General features: G+C 38.6%; 1 protein-coding gene across 1 annotated transcript in view; it reads right to left on the bottom strand.

The window, feature by feature from the left end:
- Positions 1 to 8,780, bottom strand: part of erf (Ets2 repressor factor) — a 44,209-nt gene extending 35,429 nt beyond the window's left edge. The window contains exon 1 of the mRNA XM_081612646.1: positions 8,138 to 8,780. Coding sequence (XP_081468772.1) covers positions 8,138 to 8,159 — 22 coding nt within the window. The 5' untranslated portion in view covers positions 8,160 to 8,780. The remainder of the gene's footprint in view (positions 1 to 8,137) is intronic.
- Between the last annotated feature and the right edge of the window lie 17,074 nt (positions 8,781 to 25,854).

Raw genomic sequence — 25,854 nt, 5'->3', positions numbered from 1 at the left:
TAAATTGTCCCACACGTTATTGCGATAAATGATAATATTGTTGTTTTGAGACCATTTTCAAGTAGCATAATAATGCAAAAACACTCTCTCTTTTACGTATTAAAAAAGTGATTAAAAGCGTCAAAACCAATTAATCAAAATTAAGGCGTTAAAGTCTGATTAAAATATCTTTCTGCGGGAAGCCCGGCATCCTGTCAGGTGTTTCACAAACATCTGAGCTCCACCTTATCTGACCGCTGTGGTGCATCGCTGGTTCCACTCGACTTGTTCTGCTGTTTTATTGGCCTCACTGGAGGTCAAATGTCACAGAGATTCACTCAGTCATAAATACTTACAGATAGGACCAAGCCAACAGGTCAGGCTGACACAGGTCCTGGACACATTCTTTCACTTTACTTTTGTCGTGCAAAATAAAATAATCCTTCAATCAGGCAGCAACACGGCAACCATTTTAGTTCCTTTAGGCAAGGCGCTCTGAAAGCCTTCCTGTTTAGATAGATGTTTAAACGTGAAGTGAAGCGTGTAAAATCAGAGAACATCACAGCTCGCTGCCTGGCAGCCTGATGTTTTCATGGCTGGTGGAAACGTTCATTTAAGATCCGCTGTGAGAAAAGTTTACACCTCCAGGCTCAGAATAAAATGCATTTCAGTAACCAGAATAATACCCTGTGATGATTATTTAGGCTAATAATTTGCAAATCCTCTAAATTTGAAAAAAATTTAACTTTATAGAAAATATTTTTCCATTTAATGATGACATAGTAAAGAGTAAAGAAGTGAATATTTTCCTTTAAACGCTCTTCAGGAGTATAGGAATCGTTTCCACCATGGATGATGAGCATTTCCACTCAGATCTAAGAGATAAAGTTGATAAAGCATCCTGTGCTGAAGAGTGATGGTTATCAGATGGAGGTAAATGCAAACAGAAAGTTCACTCAACCACAGCAGCTTGTGGTTTAGTTCTGTTTCCTCAGCTGATTGAAGCTGCTAAAAGATAAAAACACAACCTAAAATAACTTTTCCTGTAGTTCAAGAGCTACAGTGAAACAAACAGGCAGAAATAACACATAGAGAATGCGATTAGGTGTTATTGTGTTGGGAAATCTTGTGATAATGTTGGTAAATATTGGAACCTTTAACATTAATACAAGTTTATAACATTCGGCGTAATAAAATCTCACAATATCTGTGCTATATGTTGGTTTTATAGCAGGGAAAAAAAACAAAAAAAAAAACTTTTTTTGATTGTTAACCAACTCTGGGCCTCCAGAACCGGTACGAGCCGAAACCCAGCCCTGAGGAATCTGATCAGCAGGTAATCTCAGCTGGAAGCAGATAAACAATCCCTCTTGGCTGTTGTTTTAAATTAGCATTTTATCGCTCCTCTCTACACCCAACAGCAACATTTCAATGATCCAATTATTGTCAAAACGCTTTCATTTGGCTTTTTATCTGTAAATTCTTTAAATTTCTCAAATTGTGATTATATCATAACACAAATAAACTCATGTTGTTTTTATTCATTTCTAAAACAATAACAATTCTTCCACATGTAAATGGGCAAGGCACTTAACTCCAAGTTGCCCAACAGTCCAGCTATTAGATTATGAAAGCATCCGTTTGTCTGCTTTAAATTGCTTAAAATTGTTGCTTTGATTGGAAAAACAACAGTAATAAACATTCATGAAGACTCCATGTTTATGACAGTATCATATCAGTCTTATGCAAATTAAGCTTTACCAAATTTCCTGTGTGGAAACATTATTTTGAAGCCTGACTTTATATATGTGGGTGCAGCTGCCAGACTTTCCTGTATGTGAGATTTCATTTGTTTAGCCAGCACGGTCGAGCTTTGAGCAACCTGTTGTCTGGAGTCGGCGCTTGCTGCAGGTCACAGAGCCACAGTGCATACACACTTCCAGGAAAAGAGGCCCGCCATAACATCAGGAGACGATCGAAGCGGCGCTGACCCGGGCTGCCGCTCAACGGCACATCAGAGACGCACTGACGTCACTCTGCGGAGGTTTTTCCAGGCCCCGCTTGCCCAGACTTGGCTGGCTAGCAATCAGGAATGTGATCAGGTCGACCTTTGTCGAACTAATCACTCACAGTAACCGCATAATGGGAGGAAAACCTGAGGAAAGTACAATCTGTGAGTTTCTGTGTGGGTGTGGGGAAAAATACGTTTGGCTTTTTTCCAGTTGTCACGATTCTGCAGCTGTTGGATCAGCAAAAAGAAAAGAAAGGCTTGTTTTATGGTCTGATGTTACATCATCTGGCTGATCCGAGCAAACATGACCCCAGAGATTGCGAAAACAAATTGTTTCTAATTTTAAGATTTTAAACAAATAATAGAAAATACTTCTAGATCCATTTTATGCACCAGAATTCCCTCCTGTAGAGAAGTTGGAGAAAGGATGCCTCTAAAAGTTGCAGGATCAGCTCAGGAAATCTGGAATTAAGCATTTCGGGTGTAGATCAAAACGTATTAATATGTCAGGACGGCCTAGTCAAAGTACAGACCGCAATCTATTTGCTAATCTGTGGCAAGGCTATGAATTTGGTCCAATCCAATCTAAGGTTGAGTTACGTTCCAGTCGCAGGAGGGTTGGGGTGTAAAATCATGCCTTCAGGGGGCTTGAATACTTCTGCTGCTTCACTTTTCAGGTTTTTATTTGTAAATTTGTTGAAGACTAATTTGTTTTGACTTTGCAGCTCAGCACTACCTGGTGCAGGTTGATCCAGTTTTGGGTTGTAGGTAAGTCTGTCGCAATAAGCAATAAATCAATTAATAACATGATGAATTAAAACAAGCTTGATCATTTAAATCTGGATGACTGTTTTTCTTGTGTTTCTCTCTTTCTACCAAAAGCTGGATGATAAAAGTCTTCACTCTGGTGCTTTGGTCTCAACTACCCCCTTTTTTAAGGTAATTTTTTCTTAGAGAGACTTCATTTTATATGTTTCTGTCTTCCAATTCTGTGTTAAATGCTCATTAGATATTAAAGTTTATTGTTCTTCTAGAGGGAATACTTATATTTCATGCCAATATCATTATATTATCAATTTAAAATGGTCTAAAAACAACATTTTAGTATTAATATCTAGGACAATTTAACGTCCAGCAAAGCTTGTTATCGTGAAAGGTGATAAACTAACAGTACAGGACGAGGTTTAAGGGTGTGAATACTGATCCGAGGCACAGCGTGGCTACAATTAATAACTACCAAGTACCGTATTTTCCGCACTATAAGGCGCACCAGATTATAAGGCGCACCTTCAATGAAAGGCCCATTTTAAAACTTTTTTCATATATAAGGCACATACAATAGATGTGCTTCAGTTTGTGTTGCCAATTTGTTCCGTATTATTACACATCCACATTTGTAAAGAAGTGGTCCCCAGTACTTTATATACTAGGTTGCCCCAGTCGTTGTTTCACTCACGGTGTTGGTGTTGCGATATTGTGCCCAACTGCTTTCTGGGTAACACAGACCAACCGACACGCTGCCGCCGCTTTCTCTGTCTCCCTTCCCCCCCCTGGCTTTAAATGTACTATCAAACTTTATTAACAAACCAGCGTTCTGACAACTATCCCAGCATGCACCACGCACTTCTTCTTCTACGAGGGAAAATTAAGTCGGCGACTGCTTACCGTAGCTGCTAGACCTGTTGTGGCTCAATATTGGTCCATATATAAGGCGCACCGGATTATAAGGCGCACTGTCGGCTTTTGAGGAAATTGAAGGTTTTTAGGTGCGCCTTATAGTGCAGAAAATACGGTAATCAATTATTCCGAAAACTAATAAATAAAGGATCAAAATAAATAACAGATTTGAAAAAATTGGTATATTCTACAGATTTTTAATTTAACTTAAACATTTTTCCATACATTAAAAGACAATATAAATATTTAAAGTAAATAAACAAAACAACAGAAGGAACAAATACAATGAATTATAAAGTCTTTTGAACAAAATTATCCTTCAAAAAGTTTTAGTTGAGACCAAAACACCAGACTGAAGACTTATATCACTAAGTTATTGGTAGAAAGAGAGAAAAAGGAAAAATGATCAATCGTGCAAATGGAAATTATTGAGTTTGTTTTAATTTATCATGCGATTATTTGATCTATTGTTTATTGTGACAGGCCTGACCAGGATATGAATTTTATACCAAACTGCACATCCATAGCTGGTATATGTGATTTATTTTTATTATTCCAGGTTAAGCGTCTAACAACTGTAGCGGTTCATGTTGGTGTTTGTTGATGTTTTAACAGACAGAATGTGGTTCATTAGCCAAATTTAAGACGGGCTTATTAGCGCTTTCTACTTCCTGTAAATACGACTTCACTCATCAGCCCACAACCAAGCGGTCTTCCTGAAGCGTGACAGTAAAAACACTCGTTTTGCTGTGACCACATCGACATCAGGTGGAGCCACGCTGCGACAGACCGGCAGCCGTACGCGTGTCTGCGCGCCTGTGCACGCTGGCAATTAAGCCTCCCAGTCGTAAACAGCAGCTCTCTGCTAATGTATGGCTCCTTTCACATGCAACACGGCGCAGAGCGGACGGGCGGGCGGGCAGGCGGTCCCGGCCGGCCGCAGCTGTGACGTCTCACATGTGGAGTGTTGTTGATATAAGGAGGAACACCAGTGGAAAATTGGAGCTGGAGCTGGTGGGGCCAGACTTGTGACTTCCTGATAGGAAGACAGTGCAGGCTGACCCATATTTGTTTTGTTTAATGGAGATATTTATATCTGCAAAGGTCTGCAAGACCACAAAAGGGTTCCTAAAGTGAAAACTTTGGAGTAAAAGCGTCAAGTGGAGTTATGAATTGTACTCCACTAAGTGTAGAACTACTTCAACATACCTTTATTCAAGTAAAAGTAAAAAAAATAACTGAAAAAGTATTTGGTAAAAAGTCTACTCAAGTATTGGGTAACTGATCAAATTGTCAATTAATATTGAAAAATTACATCAACAGACAGACCAAAATTTAAAAATATGTGGAAATGGTGATATTTTTCGCACAAACGGCAGCAAAAATATTTATTTTCCAAATCAGTTTCTTTCAATAAAAAAACTTATGAAACTTTAACAAAAACTCCAGGTGTGTGAATTTTTGGTAAAAAAATTATTATTTTTTTCAGTGGGTAGATAATGCAGAACTTTTACTCAAGTGAGAGTAGCGACCATTCATAATAAAATTACTCAAGTAAAAGTAAAAAGTACAGTGTAGTAAAAAGTTTTTTTCTTTTTTTCAAAAAAGTTACTTAACTAAATGCAACTAGTTGCTGCCCAACTCAACAGAAACTAATGAAACTGGGTTAACTTTCCCTAAGCTGCCACACAAACTCCTCTAAGCCTTTTGCAAGCTGCTACAAGCTGCACCAAACCAGAACTCGGGTCAAAAATACACAAAGGAGAGCGGCATGTGGGTTAAACTAGACGGTCTACTTTTAAAACCGAGCGGAAGTGTGACACAGCCCCTGGATGCTGGAAGTCATTAGGAGGGAATACAATGTTCAGGAGTCAGAAATAGGCGACAATGACCCTCTGGTCTGAGCCGTCCTCTAAAAATACAGACGGAGTCATGAAAATAAGGAGGCTCGATTCAGAAAGATAAAGTTTTCACTCCTTCATGCGAAGATTGAGCTTCTTTTCGGCTCCTCCAGAGCAGTTTGGGATATAAAAAGGCATCTTCAGCTGCAACGAGATGGATGAAGCCACATTTCTAATTACGACGTTGTGTTGCGGCGAGGCATTCCCCTCTTTAAGCGTCTATTATGGGCCGCTGGATCCCTGCCTGCCCGAGGTCACCGCAAAGCGCTCCTGACTAAACTGAATTTAAGAGCACCTAAATGCACAATGGGGGGGAAAATTATAATCATTTCAGCAAAATCGGTGGTGTCACAGAAAAATGGGAGGAATGTTAACTGTAAGAGTCGTAAGGTCTGCTTGAATCTCAGGTGGAAGGTGGCTCCTTTTTTTTTTTTTTAAAGCTCGTCTTTCTGGAAGTGGGATCCATTTGAAAGCTTTGTAAACAAACAGGCAGCATTTTTCCTTCCTCTTACTGCAACCATCTCCAGGTTTCCCTCTTGTTTCTGCAGGAGATTCTGTCTAACTGCAGGATTTTCAGTCATTCAGCTTTGATTAGTGGAACTAATGCAATTTGCATGGATCAATCAAAAGTTATTTAGTAGTAAAAAAATAGGATTTCAACTTGAAATTGTAAAATTTCATTGCAAAAAGTCATTTTGGCCCAGAAATCACACATTTGTTAGCAATCACACATCAGTTCATACCCACTTTAACAAATAAGATTTTTTCTAAATGCATCTCATAGATTAATATGAATAAATGTAGTTATGTATGTATCCACAATTAATACTAGATACCAACTTAGAGTTATTCTGGTTTGATCAGAGGGCACAGTCTGGTATTTCAAAGGAATCAGAACCAAATAAACTGTTAAACATTGGCTAAATGGATGGATGTGAATTGATTTCAGGCAAAAAAATGGGTGGAGGATGTTCAGAAATCATATTCCTAATTACCAGAATGCTTAAAAAATTAAAATCTGAATCAAAAACTTGATTTAAACACCCTTTGTCAACCAGAGAATAAATAAATCTGATTGCAGTTAAACTAAAAAGTGCAGAGGACAAGTTAATATTTAATGCACTTCTATACCAAGAATGATGTGAGATTAAAATTTTGACACAATGAGAGAAACAACTATTTTTAGTATTTGAAGGGAATTTTCAATGAAAAATTGTCCGGTTCCGATCTCTGGCGAACAGATCGGTGCATTACTACTTTACAAACAAATCTCAATGAATCTCCATATTGGTTTCATCATTTCTGATGTTACATTGAGCCAAAGTATCCACCTTAAATGCTTTTTCTTGTAATCCGTTTGGCTAGTTTTTACCCAAACGTACTAATTATTACCACTTCCTGAAGTTTCTGAAGCAACCACGTGATCGGCTTCAGTTCAATATGAAATCTCCAACGTAAAGTGTGTCCTTTTGTAAAGTAGGAGGAGGATAATCACTTTAAATCCTCTTATTTCTCCTTCTCAACACCACTGAGTTCAAGGATTTTCACTGTAAAAAATTTTTTCCGCAAAACCAAGAAAATTATGTTTGCTGGGCTTCAACTTTTCACCTTATTTTCACTCAAGTGGGTAAAAGTCTGAAACAATCACTATTTTTACATGTGGTTTGTAAGCTAAACTTTCTGTCAGTTATAAATATTGACTGTTTCTCAAAAATAGTCACAAAATACCCTATTGAATACGTTTAATTTATTACTTTGACTTCATTTGAAGCATTTTCTACGGATGGATGTTAAATTTTAAACTATCTGAGATTATAAAAATGAAATCTCCAACATAAAATTAGCCATTTTTGGTAACTAAAACCTGAATAACACTAAATCCTCTTAATTCTCCTTTCCAACAAATGTTTTGCTGCTAAAGTAAATTCAATGTATTCTTAAAAATGTATTTAGTTACTTCTTGTGCTTTTTATGACAACTGTGTTGCAGTTTCTTTGTCTTGTTTATTTGTGTAATAAAGTTATGTGTATAGTCTTTGTTATTAGTCGGACAAAATGAGCATTGTCCCGGGATAATAAGTGAAAAATAGCATTTTGGCTAATTCTAGCGTATTAGAGTAAAGTTAATTAATGTGCAATGCCCCTACCTAATAAGTTCAATTAAATTTTCAAGTAAATCAAGACCGTGTTCAAATCACCCAGACTGTAAATAAACTGCACAGTCTATTTGTTTACTTAGAGATCAAACTCTACTTTAAAATAGATTTCAATTATGTAAATACAGAGCTGTAATAGTGAACCGTGACTCCACAGTTATTGTAAATATCTAAACATGGAGGTTTGTTTTGGTGCAGGAAGCCAGGCAGGTTTGGGCCATGTTGGTTCTGAGCTGGAAGCGATAGAAACTTTTTAACAGACGGATGGATCCTCTCTGCAGCGCCATAATACAGTCACACTCTCCCTGGAGCTGCTGCTGCTGCTAACAGGCTAACTGCTGCCGTTTTCACCGGGAACAACAAACACCAGAGTCTGTAAAAGTTGGTTGAAAAGCCACGGAAATGTCCACTCACCCGTGTCTGCCGGGGTTTTCATCTTTGTCGAAGTCTTCGGCGGCTCCCTCCGTCACCAATCCCGTCGACGGGTAACTTCAGACGGTAGCTTTTAGCTGAGTTAGCAGCGGCTCCGCACTCCTTCCACCCCGGTGTTGTTCTAGCCAAAAAAAGAGCCGAGAAAAAAAAGAACCCGAATGGAGTTTAAAACACACGGATTCACTGGGAAAGTTGCTGGTTTAAATCAGCAAAGTTGTCCCAAAGCCTCTGGAGCTGTGGGGGAGGAGGGGGGAGAAATCCAGTCCGGTCCGGCTGAATGGTGAAAGTTTGGAGGAGTCAGTCCGTGCAGCCGTTGGCCGCTTCTGGAGCAACGGAATGTGGCGAGTTTAAATTTTCACTCCTGTAGCTGCAGCAGCGGCGGCGGTGTCGCATGTTGGAGTCCTCCGGGGCAGCGGCAGCATCTTCCTTCCTGACAACAGCCGCGCTTCGGGGAGGAACAAAAGTACCGAAGCCAACTCACTTCTTTCTCTGTGCCCCCTCTTTTTCTCCTTTTTCCACTCAGTCACTTCGTGTTCTCTCTCCAGCACCCCCTCCTCCTTCTTACACAGCCGGGGTGTCGTGTTTCGCTCTCCTCCTGCCACACGGGGCCGCCCACGCTGACCCACACAGGGAGGGAGGGAGCGAGGAACCGAACGCCCACTCTTCAAAGATCGTCTATGATATGCCAAGCATTATGATTATTAATGGAAAGATGGAAAATGTTTTGTTACAATAACCAGTTACATTTACTTGAGTAACTTTTAGGAGAAAAAAACTTTTAAAAGTATTTTTACTACGCTGTACTTTATTACTTTTACTTGCGTAATTTCATTGTGAGGTATCACTACTCTTGCTTGAGTAACAGTTTCTGGACTTTCTACCCACTGTGTGTAACTTCACTGAATAAATAACAAACTTGTTCTAACCAAAAAAGATTTGGATTTTTTTCTTTTGTCTGATTTTATTTCGTGGATATAGTGTTTATATGCATTACTCTCATTTTCTTCTTTAAAATACCAATATTTCCGCATAAGTTTTTGTTTTGGTCTTTGTTGGTGTCGTTTTTAATATCGAATAATTTATGTTTTGATCAGTTGCTCTGTACTTAAGTACTTTTATACCAAATACTCTTTTTACTCTTAATTGAGTAATTTCTTGGATGGGTACTTTTTACTTTTACTTGTGTAAAAATATGTTGAAGCAGTGCTACTTTTACTTGAGGACAATTTTTGACTACTATATCCTCAACTACTTGTGATTTAACCTGGTTTTGTGGGTGTTTTTTCCCAAGACAAAGAGAAAGCCAGATTGTAATTACATGTTAATTTCGTTTTTTAGCAATTAAGCAAAAAAAAAAAATCTTCTCATATTAAAAGAAAAAGTGGGGACAAAAACCCTCTGCTTACTAAGTTGTAAGCATGATCTCATTAATGTTAAGCTACAACAATAAAGATTCACACCAGATACTGGTACCATATGTTATCCACATATATGAAGGAATCAAAGCAAATTAGTTTACTATTAATGCAAAGTTGACAATTTGATATTTTAAAGCAAGTTTTAATGCATTTTTGCTTTAAAAGTGTCATTATTTATCGAATAATGCAAAAATTGATACTTTTAATGTAACCTTGCATTATTTATCAAATGATACTTCATGACAACAGTCTGCTTCATGTTCATGACAGTTGCTATGTCATGTTTGTGACAGTGTCATGTCAGTCCTATGCTCAGTCCTTCAAATGAAATGTTACCACACTAACTTAATGCTTCCTCAGATTTACAAACAAACCCTATTTTCTTTAGTTTTAAATGAGGAAAAATAATTAGCTACTTCACTTTGCTGATTTAATTACCGAGAAAATAAATATATTTCTGTGTTTAGTACTTAACCCCTATTGCTTTTCTGTAACTCAAACAAGCAACAGATGATCCTTGAGATGATTATCAGTTATTGAACAATGGTGCCCCCCCCCATCATACTAAATAGACGATCTTTGAGGCAGACCCCGGTCGCTCGCTCTCGTTTCGCGCGTCCAGGCGTTGCCATGGATACCGATTACAGCCGAGGGTGACGAGAGGCGCCCGTGTTTATCCGTAAACCGCGTCATCGAGGCGGCCAATCGGCCATTTTTTTTTTTTTTTTCCGGCCGCTGCGGGACGGAAGGGTCTAATCAACAGGTGTCCTGTCCTAAAGGAATGACTGGGCCATTTACATTGATTGTAATTACAAGAGGACAGCGCCTGCAGCTCATCAGGCTGTCATTAGCATTATGTGGCTCGAAGTTACTCCCACACGCCCTTTTTTTTCCGGGCTAATGAAGGGCCCTTCAGCTCTCACAGCCGCTCTTGCAGGGAGAGGTGTTTGAAGAAAGGAGCAGTAATTACACAAAGGTGGGCCGAGGAAGGAGATGAAGTGCCAGCAGCACTGAAGTGTTGAATAGCTGCGGCTCTTTCCACCTTATTTCCGGCTCATTAGTCACAACCATCACAAACTTTAGCCTTGCTATGATTCACAATCCTAATCAGACTTGAGTTCTGGTTCTTATAAGATCCTATTGAGATCAGGGATGACGTAACTCCTACAAACAATGAAAAAGACTCATTTCCGGCCTACTTTTCTACTCATTTCTACTCTTTAATTTCCCACCTTCTCCTGCTTGTACCCTCTTGAAAACAACCCACCTGTATGACTACTTACCTCCCCAGTAACAGCTAATATACTGATTATTGATCGTCACTTATGGAAAAAATATAACGTTCCTTGGTAAAGATTATTAGTTTACTGTCAGTTTACATTTAGGCTTGTTGCAATAAATCAATTAATTGACAATTTTGTTTGCAGAGACTTCATAATTAATTTTATTTGTTGTTTCTGCTGTTTTGTTTATTTATTGTGCATATTTAAAATGTCTTCCAGTTCCAGTGTTAAATATTCATTGTAATTTAAAGGTTATTGATCTTTGAGAATGTGTTCTTGCATTATTATGCCATTATGATTATATTACTGCTCCTTCACGTCGAGAGAAGCCAGTTGAGGTGGCTCGGGCATCTGGATGAAAAAAGGACAATAAGACAATTAAGAGTCCAATCTACTGAAATTAAAGCTGCAGTGCCTAACTTTATATAAAAAAATGTTTTTGTTTTTTACATATTTGTTAAATTTATTATGTCATGACATCATATGACAGATAATCTGTGAAAAAAATTGAGCTCCTCTGCTGTCTCCCAGTTAGAAACAACCAATCAGAGCCAGGAGGAAGATTTTAGCGTTGTTAATCACTATTGTGTATGCGCTTGCTGCTATGCTGCACAACATAGCCACCCACAAATGCTGAAAGTAGTTAGCATAGCCACTGAAGCTGGCAGATTAATGGTTTTCCTGTACTGTCAAGTTGCTTCTCCGCATTTAGTATATTAAGCAGCTAGTATGAGATTGATTGACAGCGCTAAGACCCTCCTCTTAGCTCTGATTGGTTGTTTTTGACCGGGTCTCTGGGCTTATTTTTCTGAGTTAAGATCTCAACGACTTCCTGTTATTGTTACCGTTAGCTCTCTACCAGAAAATCCTGCAACAGAATGTGGGATTACCAGTTTGTGGTGCTAAACTCAGGACGCCACCCCCCCCCCAAAAAAATAATTTTGGGAGTTTTCTAGTCAAAGTCTGCACTTAAATCCAATGGAATGGTATACATTTAAAAAAGGGGTTTCATACCTAAAAAACCCTTCAATGTGGGCAAATGAAAGCATGTCCATAAGGAAAACTCTTGTGTCTTCAGTCAGAGGGCTCACTGTAATACAGACTGCTACAAAAGATCTTTCCTGCCAACAGTCATCACTACCTACAAAAACTCGTTGAAGAATCTGAATTAATTTGAGTTACAACAACATTTAATGTCCCCTTTGGATCAAAAAGTATTTTTTAGTTTGAATTTGAAAAATGTGGCAAAATTCCTCCATCTTGAATAAACATTTTAGCTGTCACATTTGGAGGTGCTAAGGACGTTTTTAGGCGCAGGGACGTTTAGTTTTTCGACACAGAGACAGGCGTCATGTTAGAATGTGACTGCAGATGTTCCCGATGTGGTTTTCAGCTCAGGATAAACTTTTGCTCCACCTGAGGACGCGCGAAGAGGAGCACCTCGAGGAAGAGGAGCGTGAACGTCTCTGTTGTGTCTGTTTTCTTTCACCATGACAACCTCAAACTGAGAGGCGCCTGTGAAATCTAACAAAAGGCGCTTCAATTAAACCGTTAAAGATGAAACCAACTGTTTCCCTTTTCCATGTTTTTCTTTTTTTTCAGTCTGGAGGTTGTGCTTTAAATATAGATTTGCGTACAAGAATCCACCTAGTTCAATGGAAATACCATAAATTATAATTAATGCAAATGAAGCAAAATTCTGTTTTTTTGTTTGTGAGTTTTTAGACAGCGAAACCGAGTGGCTGTGTGGGTGGGGAGATGCCACACAGCATCAGGAAAAGGCTTAAATCAAAAAGCCAACCTCCCACCACGCCTTCATTAAAAATCAGCCGTACTTATTCCACAATAAAAGCACATCTTAAAAGCTTACAGTGTCTGTGTGCATCCTGACAGAAATTAGAAACACAAAAACAAAACACATGGAAGGCTGTTTAAATGAGCTTTTATTATTTTTACATTGCCTTTATTGTCATTTTGTAGCACTTTGAGATTCACATGTAGATGCTTTGTAAATAAAATATTATTTAGAAGTTACGTGACACAAAAAGTCACATTTAATGTTTAATTTTGAGTGAATTTTGATTTAAAACATGTTTAAAATTTGCCAATTGAGATTAGTTTGGGTCGCACTTTTCTAACGTTTCTTTATAGTTTTTCTGTCACAACTAGCATTTTGTACAAACAGGAAAACTGCCTGGATTACTTGCAAAACTAAGTTTCTTTCTCTAAATCCTTAGTTCATCTCTGAAAATTAAAAATCTGTAAAATTGGCAAGTCAGAGCCTCAGAATGTATTTTGTTTTTACGTTTTGATCAACATGACAAAAACAATTGAAAATGCATGAAAAAGCTGAGAATTGGACATAAACGCCTGCAGATGTACAGAAGCATCTGCATTTTTCTCAGAAGAACAGGAAAAGGCTTTTTTTATGTACATAAGTCACTAAATTATTTTAGTAATTACACTTTTTACTCTAACTTGAGTGATAATTATTAAGTAGTTTTGAGAATTTCAATTCTGTTCTGAGAAATGCACCATAGCAACGGAGAAAAACTGATAAAGTGCATAAAGTTTTATGTTGTAAGATGGCAAAATGTGGAAAAGTTCAATGCATGTCAATATTTTTCAAAAGCTTTGTGGTTTACGTAAAATTTAATCCTAATTGTGATTATTAACTATAATCTTTGACCTTCTTTTGAGGAGGCTTAAGTGAAAAATTGTGATATTTTCCATTTGAAAAGTCTGCAGAAGTAAAAATGAAAAGAATGTGGAAAAATGTTGTGGAAATTAAATGTTTTGACTTTATGAAAAGGCTTCTGTGCTGAAAGCTCTGAGCTATTAGCTTGTTTCAGAAGTTTCCAATGATTTGCTGTAGATTCTTCGAAATCCAAAACAAAAATCACAGATGCAGAGAAACGGCAGAGTTTTACTTTCTGCAGTCGGGGGATGAAGCTGCATGAGAAAGCTGCAGCAACAAAAGCCCAGCAGGGGATCTGATGGTTAAACTGGTGTGAAGTGCTGGGGTAATCGGTCCTAAGTGATCACCAGAGTCACTCTGGGTTCATTACTGAGCTGGTAATGAGAGGAATCAGTAAACAGGGCAATCAATCAGCATTGATTGGTAAACAATAAAGAAACACAGGATTTAACAAACCTGTAAGTTTGGTTGAAGATGGGTTTAGTTTGGCCACAGATGGGAGGTAATGACATTTAGTTGACTAGCATTTAGTATTAGTGGTGAGTGGTGCTGCTCTTACTTGAATAAAATGTTTGGATACTAACTTCACTGACAAGCTTGTTTTAAATATTCACCTGCAGTTTTCGTTTTACAAGTTTTATAATGAACTAAATTTATTTGGAAAAAAGTTTCTTTTGTCTGAAATCTGCTGGATTTACTTAGAAACCTTTTCAAAATGTAATTTGAATAACTAATTGAGCATGCTCCACTGTTTGATAATCAATATGAATGTGTGACTGAATTTAAATCATTTCTTTTGTAAAGTGCTTTGAGGCGACATTTGCTACAAATCGGTGCTATTTGAATAAACTGAACTGATTCTATTATTTCATAATTATGTTATTTATATAAATTATTTTCACCTTGGTCTTTAAAATACCAAAGTTTCCACATAAATTTATATTTTGGTTAATCTGATGGTGTAATTTTTAAATATTAAACGACTAACAGTTTGATCAGTTACTCAGCACTTGAGTGGATTTTTTTACGTTTACTTGAGTACAAATTGTACACGCAAAGTCTAATTATTAACTTTTATTGATCCGTGTTGTTAGAAACAAAATAGAAAACTAAAATCTTCTCATGTTTGTCCAGTTATGAATTTTAAAAGTGTTTTTGGGTGAATATTGTGATGTTGGGAAAACGAAATGAAGCCTCAGAGGAAATGTTCCGGACTGAACCGGGATTATTCCCCTATTTATTTTCATTAAAGTGAGCGATTTCTGCATGAGGAAATCTGGCTTGTTTTGAAAATGGAAACTGGCCCCAGGGGGTCAAATGGCAGCCGGGCCACACCCAGAGAGCGACACGCACTGCCTCGACAGCGCGGCTTTCAGCTGGAGAGGCCTTTTCACGCCGGCCCATCTGCATGCATAAGAAAACACAGCCTCCGACTCCAAGGGCCAACATGAGGAGCCTATTAGGTTGGTGAGAGTTTGCGCTGATGTTTTTCTGCTAAAGATGGAGTGATGAGGACATTTTCCATGTCGTGTTGCTCTGCGCCAGCCCGACAGCGTGTTTGTGGAAGAAGGAGGCCCTTGTACGTTCCTCTCCGTCTGCCTGTCTGTCTGTCTGCCCTCTGGCTGGTCAGATGATGTCTGTCTGTCGCTGCTGCTCTTTGTCTTCTACTCAGAGCTGTCTTGCATGTGCAGATAAGCAAGAAAGATGTTGCAAATGTATGGAGGAAACACACAAGAGAGGGTTTTAAAGAAGGATAAAAAAGCAGAGCTTGACAACTTCTACTTACTGAGGATAAGTGGAGAGAAAGGAAGAGTGAGGCAGGGAGTGAATGGGTCCTTTGTGATCAAAGGTTTGTTTATTTTCTTGGCGCTTGAACTCTTCGGGAGCCACATTGGGCCTGTCTGCGCTGCTTAACACGGGTCCTTATTGCCTGCCCGACATCCCAGCAACCGGACCTGGATCGCAGACGTGAGCCGGCTCAGCTCAGAACCAAAACAAGCAAACGAAGGACGGAAAGAAGATTTCTGGGCCACTTAAAGAGCAGGAAATGGAGGAATATTCAGCTCGAGATCCGTCCGATTCCCACTTAAAACTGAAAGTTCATCTTATTTATTGTTGGTAAATACTTCATTGATGAGAAATGAGGAAAAAACTACATTTTCAAAACTTTTTACCAGTAAAAATCTGAAGAGTGTGGTGTGCATTTATAATCAGGACTCAAAGGTCAGTATTTTATAGAACCATGCTTGACTTCAGTTGCAGTTTCAGGGAGTTTAACTACTTGGAGAAACTGACCTCTCTCCCTCTTTATTGTAAAAAAAAATAAATAAAATAAAACTAAAGCAGGATGGAAAACATCTTTGAACATCAGTTTTCAAGTCATGCCACAAATTCTCCTCTGGATTTAGATCTGGACATTGATCTGTATTTAGCTTCATCCATCTTGTCGATTCTGGCATCTTCCCTCAGTGCAAAACACAAAATCCTACTTGATATTTTTAGCCTAGTTTCAGGTGCAAATATCGTACTAGATTAAACTAAACTCATTTTTCAGCAAGACATAGAAGCTCATTTTAAGTCAATAATCCCTTAATACTGACATTTCACTTATAAGAAGTAACTTTCCCTGTGTTATCAAAGAAAAACATACCATCCATCCATCCATTTTCTTTCACCCTTGTCCCTCAGTGGGGTCGGGAGGGTTGCTGGTTCCTCTCCAGCTAACATTCCGGGCGAGAGGCGGGGTCACCTGGACAGGTCACCAGTCTGTCGCAGGGCAACACAGAGACACACAACCATGCACACACACACTCACACCTAGGGGCAATTTTGGAGAGGCCAATTAACCTGACAGACATGTTTTTGGACTGTGGGAGGAAACCAGAGTACCCAGAGAAAACCCACCATGCACAGGGAGAACATGCAAACTCCATGCAGAAAGACCGGGGCCGGGAATCGAACCCAGAACCTTCTTGCTGCAAGGCAACACCTCTACCAACTGCGCCACTGTGCAGCCCAGAAAAACATACCTTTTATCAATATTGAAGAATTATTTTAAAACAAGCTTCTATCTTGATGAAAAGTTACATGTAAGTTAGTTTTTGTCTTATTTCAACAAGAAACTAGATAAAAATAGTTTGTGTTTTTGCAGTGCAGTCATTGCACCAGCTTCCAGTCTGGTTTTTTTTTTATTATTAAACATTAAATTAAGTATAAACTTAAGGAAATTCAATGGATTTTGTATAATATCAGGTCCTGTGTTTGAAGTATTTTAACATGTGTACTGGGATCAAGGCTGTGCAGTTCACAGTATTCTGCTGGGTCAGGTTACTGTTGCCATGACATTAGCATCATGCTTGATTATTCTTCCAAATCTATCAATCAATCAATCAATCAATCAATCAATCAATCAATCAATCAATCATCTCTGACTTAAACTTTAATGCTCTGAGTGATCCCAAATGATCAGATAGTTAGTAGCCTAATTAATCAGAAAGTAGGTTCTGCTGTCAGTTTCACTTACAGCTTAAAGAATCTTTGCATTTACATTTTTCAAGCAAATTTAAAAACCAAAATCAGAATAATCATCGGCTGTTGGACCCTTGCTGCACGTCTTCCCTCCTTTGCTCTCAGTACATTTCCTGTCTGAATACGGCCTAAATAAAGTACCACAGAAAAGCCTTAAATAATTATTCACTACTTTGTGTAGATGCGTCATAAAATCCAGTTGAGGTATGTGGTTGTAATTTAACAAAATGAGAAAACGTTCAAGGGTTATGAGTAATTTTGAAAGGAGTTGCACAAGCAGTGCTCCCTTCACATGTCTTCATATCAGGATTATTATCGCTTTATCTTTTTACAGCTTTGTCTTTCTCCAATCCCTGGCTCTTATGCCTCATTCATGGAGGAAAGGTCTTTACAGTGGCTGTCAATTACCAAGATTATTAAATATATTAAATCTAAATTAAGTTGATAATATTAGCAATAGGATAATTAAAAATTAAAATAGCGGACATCCAAAACATCAGCTGTATCTCAGGCAGGATGAAGACAGATGTTGGCTCTATTGGAAAAAATGACAGCAAATATGAGTTTTATTGTGTTTAAAAATCGTTTTCTCAACAAAACCTCTGTTTGCAGATGGATTAGAGGTCGAAACACTCCGTGTTAGTAGGGATGGGGCCTAAAATACTGACATGGAAATGTACAGGACACTGCAATAAGAATCTACAGATCACAACCATTCTCTCAGCTGCTACTTTCCTAGCTTCCTGTCTGCACCAGCTGTGCTGCAGCACCACCATCGTGGCGATTCAGCTTCAGCCATGTTCCTTAACCTTCTGGCCTTTTTTACAGCATTGCTATCAATGTCGGGTTCTGGTTGTGGTAGGACCTCAGCACACATTAACCAAAGGCTCTTAATGATGCAATAAAACCGACTTTCATGATTCACATGGGCACAAAAAAACAAAAACAGCCGACCGATGGAAATCAGATGTTGGACTTAATTCAAAGTAATTGTGTCCCTGCAGCAAAGAGGAGCAGTGGGTTTTAATCAACTGTTGTGCTCAGTGACGAAGCAGATCAGAGCATTTCGAAAATATTTAAAACAGAAGTGTCCAAACTTTTTGCCATGTGAGGCAAAATTGGCAGCAAACTAAAAATCAAGTGGCCTGATATTTATTGTGTATCCAAAACTTGAAAGGGATTTTTACGACGGTGTATTAGACAGAAAATAAGGAGTAAATTTAAGGTAAAAACTCAGAAATTTTGCGATTAATCTCTGAAATCTTTTGAAAACATGGAAATTTTCAAAAGAACAATTTTGACATTTGAAATTCAGAAATTACCAAGTTTTTTGGACAAAATTTCTGTTGTTAAAAATGTGATTTTACTTGCTTGTTTTTTCTAGAAGATGTAGCAGATTTTGCCAGTTTTCTGTATTAAAATTATGTTGGTAACTATTTTTAGATTGACTATAAATTAAAAACCATTTAATTTAAAATATGCCCCTCTATGGACCAAATTTGTGTCATTTTTGAATTGCAGTTGGGGGCCGCACACAATCAGTACAAGGGCCACAAATTTGCCCCCGCGCCACAATTTGGACACCCCTGATTTAAATGATGCAGCTTGGGAAGCTTCTTGCCTCCCCTCTGTTTCTCCCTCACCCCTCCAGCTGCTATTCACACATCTATAATGGGATTAACACGCTGCTGGGTCGGGCAGAGGAGAAAAAAACAAAAAAGAGAGAAAAGATGATGAAGAAACAGTGAAAGAGAGAGAGAAAGAGAGTGAAGCAGAGAGAGAGAGAGGTCCCAAAAAGGGAAAACAAACGTTTAGTGGAAAGAAAAGTCTCTTTCCATCTGGGTGTTTTTAGGCCATGGGAGGTCACTGGGAACTTTTTTACACTCATTTGAATTTCAGGAAAAACTGTGCCTGGCATTTGTTTTCTCTAAATACATTCAAATCAGCAGGAGCAACGATTATAAATACAAATTAGACTCAGAATCATCAGATCTGCTGTGAAGAAGTGAAAATACCTCAGGAGTCCCAGAGAGGCTTTTCTCTGCTAAATTAGTTTCTTCACATTTTAGTACTTAATTATGTTAATCAAAACCTTATTTTTTCATTTATTTTACTGCTTCTTAATAATTCATAGAAATCACATTTCAGAACAAACTGAAGCACCTCAAAATGTTTATTTTTCAGCTTATTGTTTTACATTAAGGAGCAATGTTTCATTTTATTTTGGGAGATGTATAATCTATTCAATCTGCACCCATCCCTGCGCGTCATACTGGATGGATCTCCTGAGTTTCATAAATATTTTTGGTTTATATTAAACCACCATAAAACTTCCACTGCTGCTTTAGTGCGTCACTAAAAACATGACATCAACTGGCTGTTTCTGGCTTTGTCAACATCTCAAGGCTAAAGAAATCCAATAAAGATCTTTCCTTTCTTTATCTTATTATCCTGAAATGTTTATCAGTTTAGCTACATAATTTTTTATTCAGTTTCACAGGAAGCTCAGATCAGGAATGTGACGATGAAGGTTTAACCTACTAGTTGTAATTAGTTACACTTGTTTGGGTAACTTTCTTTGAAAAAAAATTTACTTTTAGGAGTATTTTAACTACACTGTACTTTTTACTTTTGAGTATTTTATTATGAAGTACCTCGACTCTCTCTTGAGTAATATTTCTGGATTTTCTACGCACTGAATGAAAAACAAACATGTTTTAACCAAAAATTCCCCAGACACAGACACAAAAATGCAGTTTTTGTTCAAGTTTCAAAACTTTTTTTATTGAAAGAAACTGATTTGGAAACATTTTCTTTTTCCTAATTTTGTTTTTTTGTGTGTTACTTTTGTGAATTATTGTCATTTTAGTCTGATGATGTAACTTTTAAATATTAAATGACTGATCATTTGACTGAGTACTTGAGTACTTGAGCAGACTTTTTACCAAATATTTTTTTATTTACTTCTTGTATACTTGAGTAAAAATATGTTGGTGCTACTCTTACTTGAGCTCAATCATTTTTGCGAACTCTGCTCCCCCCTGACTATTTGCATACCTGAGCCAAGTCTGTGATAAAGAGGTGAGTAAGGGAAACCTGAGAGGACAGACAGGAGGGGGGAGAGTTGGCAGGACGAAGAGTGAGGAAGTGAGGATGAAGATGAGCAGCCGCCAGCGGACCGGGTCCGGCATGGGTGGAATGGTGTTGGTCTATCCTGAGCTCATGTGCTAACGGGCTCCTTGGACTATCTCTGGAGGAATTCCCTCTTCCTATTGGCACGCTGCTCCACTTCCTGCCTCCACACATCCACAAATACCCAGACCGCTCCGTCACGCGTCGGTATAGGCTCGCCGAGCGCGGCGGGGTATTCTAGGACTGGATCTCTGGGTTCAAAGGATTGATTTACGTTTCCTGGAACGGCTTCCTAAACTCCAGAGACCCGTTGGGTTCTGTAGGTCAGAATTCAACGAGTCTGACTTTCTTGTTTCATAGTCCCTGGTGATTTTTCACACATTTCCAGTCGGACATTTAAATATTTTTAATGGTAAATGTAATATTTAGGCACTCTCTGACTGTAGTTTTGGTTCATTACTCATCTCATCCTGTCTTTCTGCTGCAGATTGCGTTCAGACAGAGTGGGGTAGCTATAGTTACATAAGCCGTTCATTAACTCTCCGTTGTGATGCCGGGAGACTCGTTATTTGTTCATTTGATCAGTTCAGTAGTTCATAGTTTGCTGACGGCTCAGGGTGTCATATGAGATCGCCGGTGCTGCAACCCGCCTGTCAGAATCCTAACGAGGTGTTTGATTTGCTCCGGTGTTGATGTCTCGTCAGGTTCATGTTTGGCCCGCTTTGCCAGCGTTTATCTCCATGTCTCATCTTTCTGTTCCTGAACTCCTTCAGTCCAGTTCCTCCACCGTCTTCTCCTTTTTCCCAGCCTGGTTCTGGCCTTCGTCACCATTTCCTCTTCTTCCCGTTGCAGACGGTTAAACAGACCTGAGCTCTGGCGGCCTGTCTTTATGGTTTGAATGCGTTGTGTATGTTTAACCTGATGTGTATAGTCTACTGCCTTGTGCTTTACAAGCCTGTGAGGCCCTGCTGTCCGTCCACACGTGCTTCTACCTGCCGCCCTTCAGGCTAATAACACAGACTTCTGGAAGAGATTTAAAATAACACACACCAACACTTCTGAACATTTAAAAAACAAAGCTTTTACCGTGACAGAACTTTGTCTGTCGTCATGTTGGTTCTGGTCCACTTTTCGTCCAAAGATTCTTTAGTTCATCAAAATTTACCAGTTTTGATTTCTGTCGCCCACAGCATTTCAATCAGGGCTAGCTCTGGACTTTGACTAGGCCATTCTGTTGTAGATCTGCTGCTGTTTTTAGGATCATCAAGCTTTAGCTGCACTCACTTGACTCTAAAAAACTTTGGTACAGAGAAAAGTTTATGTTTGACTCAGCAGCTACAAGGTGCCCGGGGTCAGCGGCTCCTAAAACAAGCTCTAGCCATCACTCCTCCTCCTCTGTGCTTCAAAGTTAGCCGAATATCTTGCTTGGCTTTCTCCAAACATCTTTGGTCATTCAGATGCAGCTTTACAAACAGTGAGAAAGTTTTCTTCCCTTTATCAACCTTTTCCTATTTGACCTGTCGTGACCTTTACCTGAGGCCTTTAGACTCTGAGATGGAGCTCTTGGGAATGTCTGATATTAATCTTTGTATAAATTTAATGGGATGTCTTCTCCTGGATCAATTTGACTTCAAATAGTTTGAAAATGGCCTTCAAAATCTTCCCAGCAGCAGTTGCTGATGTCTTTCCAGCCTGACGCTGGTTTGACCCCAGCCTCAATGCTCAATTAAAGAGATACTAACACATGGGATCAATTAATTGATGCATTTGTTAAGTAGCAAGTAGCTGCTGTTTCTTTAATCTTCTGGAAACATCACAGGTGATCTTAGTTTTTCCGTAACATGGATCAGTGGTCTCCAAACTTTTTGTAATGGAAAGGTTTTAGTTTATTCTCAGCAACAAAAACAAGAACTTGCTTTGAAAACTCTTATCTTTCATAATTTATCTGTGGTTAGAGGTTTTGTCTCTCATTTAAGACAGAATTAGAGTTTGAAGAAGAAGTTTGCTCTTCATGGTCCTCAGACGTCGATGTGATTCAGTTCCCTTCAGGGTGATCCAGCCACCCTGAGTTTGGGGGATTTCTCCCCCTCACTGCAGCTCTCTGTCGCCCTGGAGGCGGACTGCTGGCTAAATGATGTCTGGAATATAAAATATCAAATGTTAAGGCAGGGTGGAGAGTGGTGGGCTTGGCTGCACACAGTTACGTTTGGATGGGTTTGGATGGAGATGGAGTTCGTCTGGGTTGGGTTGAGATTGGCTGGATCTGTGTTTGTGTAGGTTTGGCTGGAAGCGGTGCAGCCTATAGGGTCCTGGAATATGCATGAGTCCTGCTCCTTTTTTTGGCTCTGGCTGAGAGCGCGATGGCAACAGACATCACACCAGGTCTGCGGCGATCAGCCAGCCAGTCGACACCAGCCAGCCAGCCGACCGCAGCGGCCGGCCACCTACCGCACAACGTTTGGTTTCTACAGCGACAGAGTGACTGTCTGCATCACCGCGGCAGAATCTGGAGGAGTCTGGACCTCAGAGAGACACTCCAACATCAGGCGATGATGGGTTTTCACGTATGTTTACGTTATAGGCGTGCTGCCACGGGCTCTGATGCAGAAAGCTGAAAAACTGACGAGAATTCCCATCATCAGGAGTTTTATCTTTAGACATAAAAACCTCTGAAACTACAAACGTTTACGTCCAAACTATCACGAGAACGTCTGATAGCTCCCAGTTAGTTCCCATTAAGAAAACAACCTGTATGTTCAAAAACGTACATCACAAATTCTGTGTAAACTACTGGAAACTATCTTATTTTATAGGGACGTACAAGAAGGTATTCTGTATGTCTCAAGAAAATATTCCAGGAGTATCCATTTGTTGTAGTTCTAAAAAGTATCCTATACATTTCAAAGCGTAACCAATATCACCTCTGGAAAGTATCCTGTTGGTATCCTGTTTACGTATCGTGTTTTTCCTGCGAGGTACCAGAAAGCACCATTTTAAGTTGTGAGAAAGTACCCTGCTAACTTTTGAAACTTATGAAAGCATCTTGTAAGTTCCATGAAAGCATCTTGAAAAGTACTGAAAAGTATCCTGTGTTTAAGAGAAGTTTAAGAAGAAGTTACACTGTATGTCTCAAGAAAGTAGCATTCAAACTCCTGGAAAGTATCTGGTTTTGTAGGAAAGTTCCAGAAAGTATCCTGTGAAATACCCTCATTTTTAGGGAATTGAAGGAAGGTGCTCTGTATGTCTGAAGTAAGTAACATGCAACTCCTGGAAAGTAGACTGCATGTTTCAAGAAAGTATCATGTAAAAAACTGGAAAGTATGTATTTTTGTTTCTAGTAAAGTACCAGAAAGTATCCTCTAGTTACAAAGAAATGACTCTAAAAACACCTGGAAAGCATTTAGACTTTTAGAAAAATACCAAAATGCACCTGGTAGGTGTCAAGAAAGTAACATCCAAACTAGTGGAAAATGCCCTGGATGTTTTTAGGAAAGGTTCTAGAAAGTATTAAGCTTCAAGAAACTATCTTGCAAACTACAGGGAAAATGTCAATTTTCTTCACTTCCACTTCTTCCACTCACTGAAGGCTCTTTTAACCATCCATAAACCTTCTAATGTAAATTAGTGACATTTTAACATTTTCTGGACGATTTGAATATGAAATTCTTGCTTTTAATATAAATATTAAACATGATTAACTGGAAATGTTCTAAATATTACCTTTAGGGTTTATGATGGCGAACAGTGAGGTCTGTTTGCCCTGCGATTTTAATATTTACCCAAAATAACCTCGACGTGTGAGGAGTGTTGCTGTACTGGTTCTGCAGAGTAAACAGTTAAACTGTTGGGCGGGAATTTACATGTGAAATGCAGCGAAACACGGCAACTGTTACGAGGCGGCTCTCGTATTCAAAGCGGCGGGGAAATGCTCATTTACATCTACTTCAGATCAAAACCTGAGAGCAGAATGGAGAGTTTGTTTACAGGGAAAGTCCTGCGGAGTCAAGGTTAGTATTCATGGACATCCGCTCAGACTGGACCGGCAGAATTTTAGAAGTTCACATTTTTGATCCCACGAACAGAGTTTCAGAAAGAGGTTGGAAAATAATCTGGATCTTTGAGGAAATAAACTCTAAAAGCGGATGTCAGAAACACAATCCAATACGTTAAAATAAGAAGAATACTACAAATAATGCTGTTCAAAATTAGTTTTATAAAGATGGACTCCAAACTGAGAGTCAGAGGAGAGGCAGGAGTTTGTACTGTAGACGGTTAAATGTCAGTTTTGTGGGAAAGTATATGAAAATACCCAGGAAATACCAAGAAAGTACCATGCAAACCCCTGGAATGTATCCTGTTTTTATAGCAAAGTACCAGAAAGTATCAATATAAGTTGCAACAAAATACCTGAAAGTACCATGTAAGTTTCAAGAAAGTACCCTGCAGTGTATCCTACTTCGTAGCAAAGTACCAGAAAGTATCACATTTTTCCTGTAAAGTACCAGAAAGTACAATGCAAACCAATGAAAATTATCCTTTTTTTCTAGAAAAACAATTGAAAGTACCACATAAGTTCCAAGATAGTACCTTGCAAACTACTGGAACGTATCCTGTTTTTATAGCAAAGTACCAAAAAGTATCAATATAAGTTGCAAGAAAATACCTGAAAGTACCAGGTAAATTCCAAGAAAGTACCTTGCAAACTCCTGGAATATATCCTGTTTTTATAGCAAAGTACCAGAAAGTATCAATATAAGTTGCAAGAAAGTACCTGAAAGTACCATGTAAGTTCCAAGAAAGTACCCTGCAGTGTATCCTACTTCATACCAAAGTACCAGAAAGTATCACATTTTTCCTGTAAAGTACCAGAAAGTACAATGCAAACCAATGAAAATTATCCTGTTTTTTCTAGAAAAACAATTGAAAGTACCACATAAGTTCCAAGATAGTACCATGCAAACTACTGGAACGTATCCTGTTTTTATAGCAAAGTACCAAAAAGTATCAATATAAGTTGCAAGACAATACCTGAAAGTACCAGGTAAATTCCAAGAAAGTACCTTGCAAACTCCTAGAATATATCCTGTTTTTACTGCAAAGTACTAGAAAGTAACACACACAAGAAAGTGCCTACAAATTTATAAAAAAAGTATCTTTTTGTTCTAAGAAAATACCTGAAAGTACCATGTAAGTTCCAAGAAAATACCCAGCAATGTATCCTACTTCATAGCAAAGTACCAGAAAGAATCATTGTAAATTGCAAGACTACTGGAATGTCTCATATTTTTCCTGTAAAGTACCAGAAAGTACAATGCAAACCAATGAATAGTATCCTTTTTTTTATTATAGAAAAACAACTGAAAGTACCACATAAGTTCCAAGATATTACCTTCCAAACTACTGGAACGTATCCTGTTTTTGTAGCAAAGTACCACAGAGTACCATAGTAATGGTACGCTGTGGCACCCTGCTGCTACCCTGCAAACTTATGAAAAAGCATTTTTTTTATTTTATGAAATATCTGGAAGTACCACGTAAGTTCCAAGAAAGTACCTTCCAAACTACTGGAACAGATCCTGTTCTTATAGCAAAGTACCAGAAAGTACAAACAAGTACAGTAAGCCAGGCAAAGGAAGTGAG

The sequence above is a fragment of the Poecilia reticulata genome, chromosome 11, assembly GCF_904066995.2.
Source record: "Poecilia reticulata chromosome 11, P_reticulata-male-v2, whole genome shotgun sequence".
Lineage (NCBI taxonomy): Eukaryota > Metazoa > Chordata > Actinopteri > Cyprinodontiformes > Poeciliidae > Poecilia > Poecilia reticulata.
Note: the sequence above shows the minus strand (reverse complement) of the source record. Positions and strands in the feature narration are given on the sequence as shown.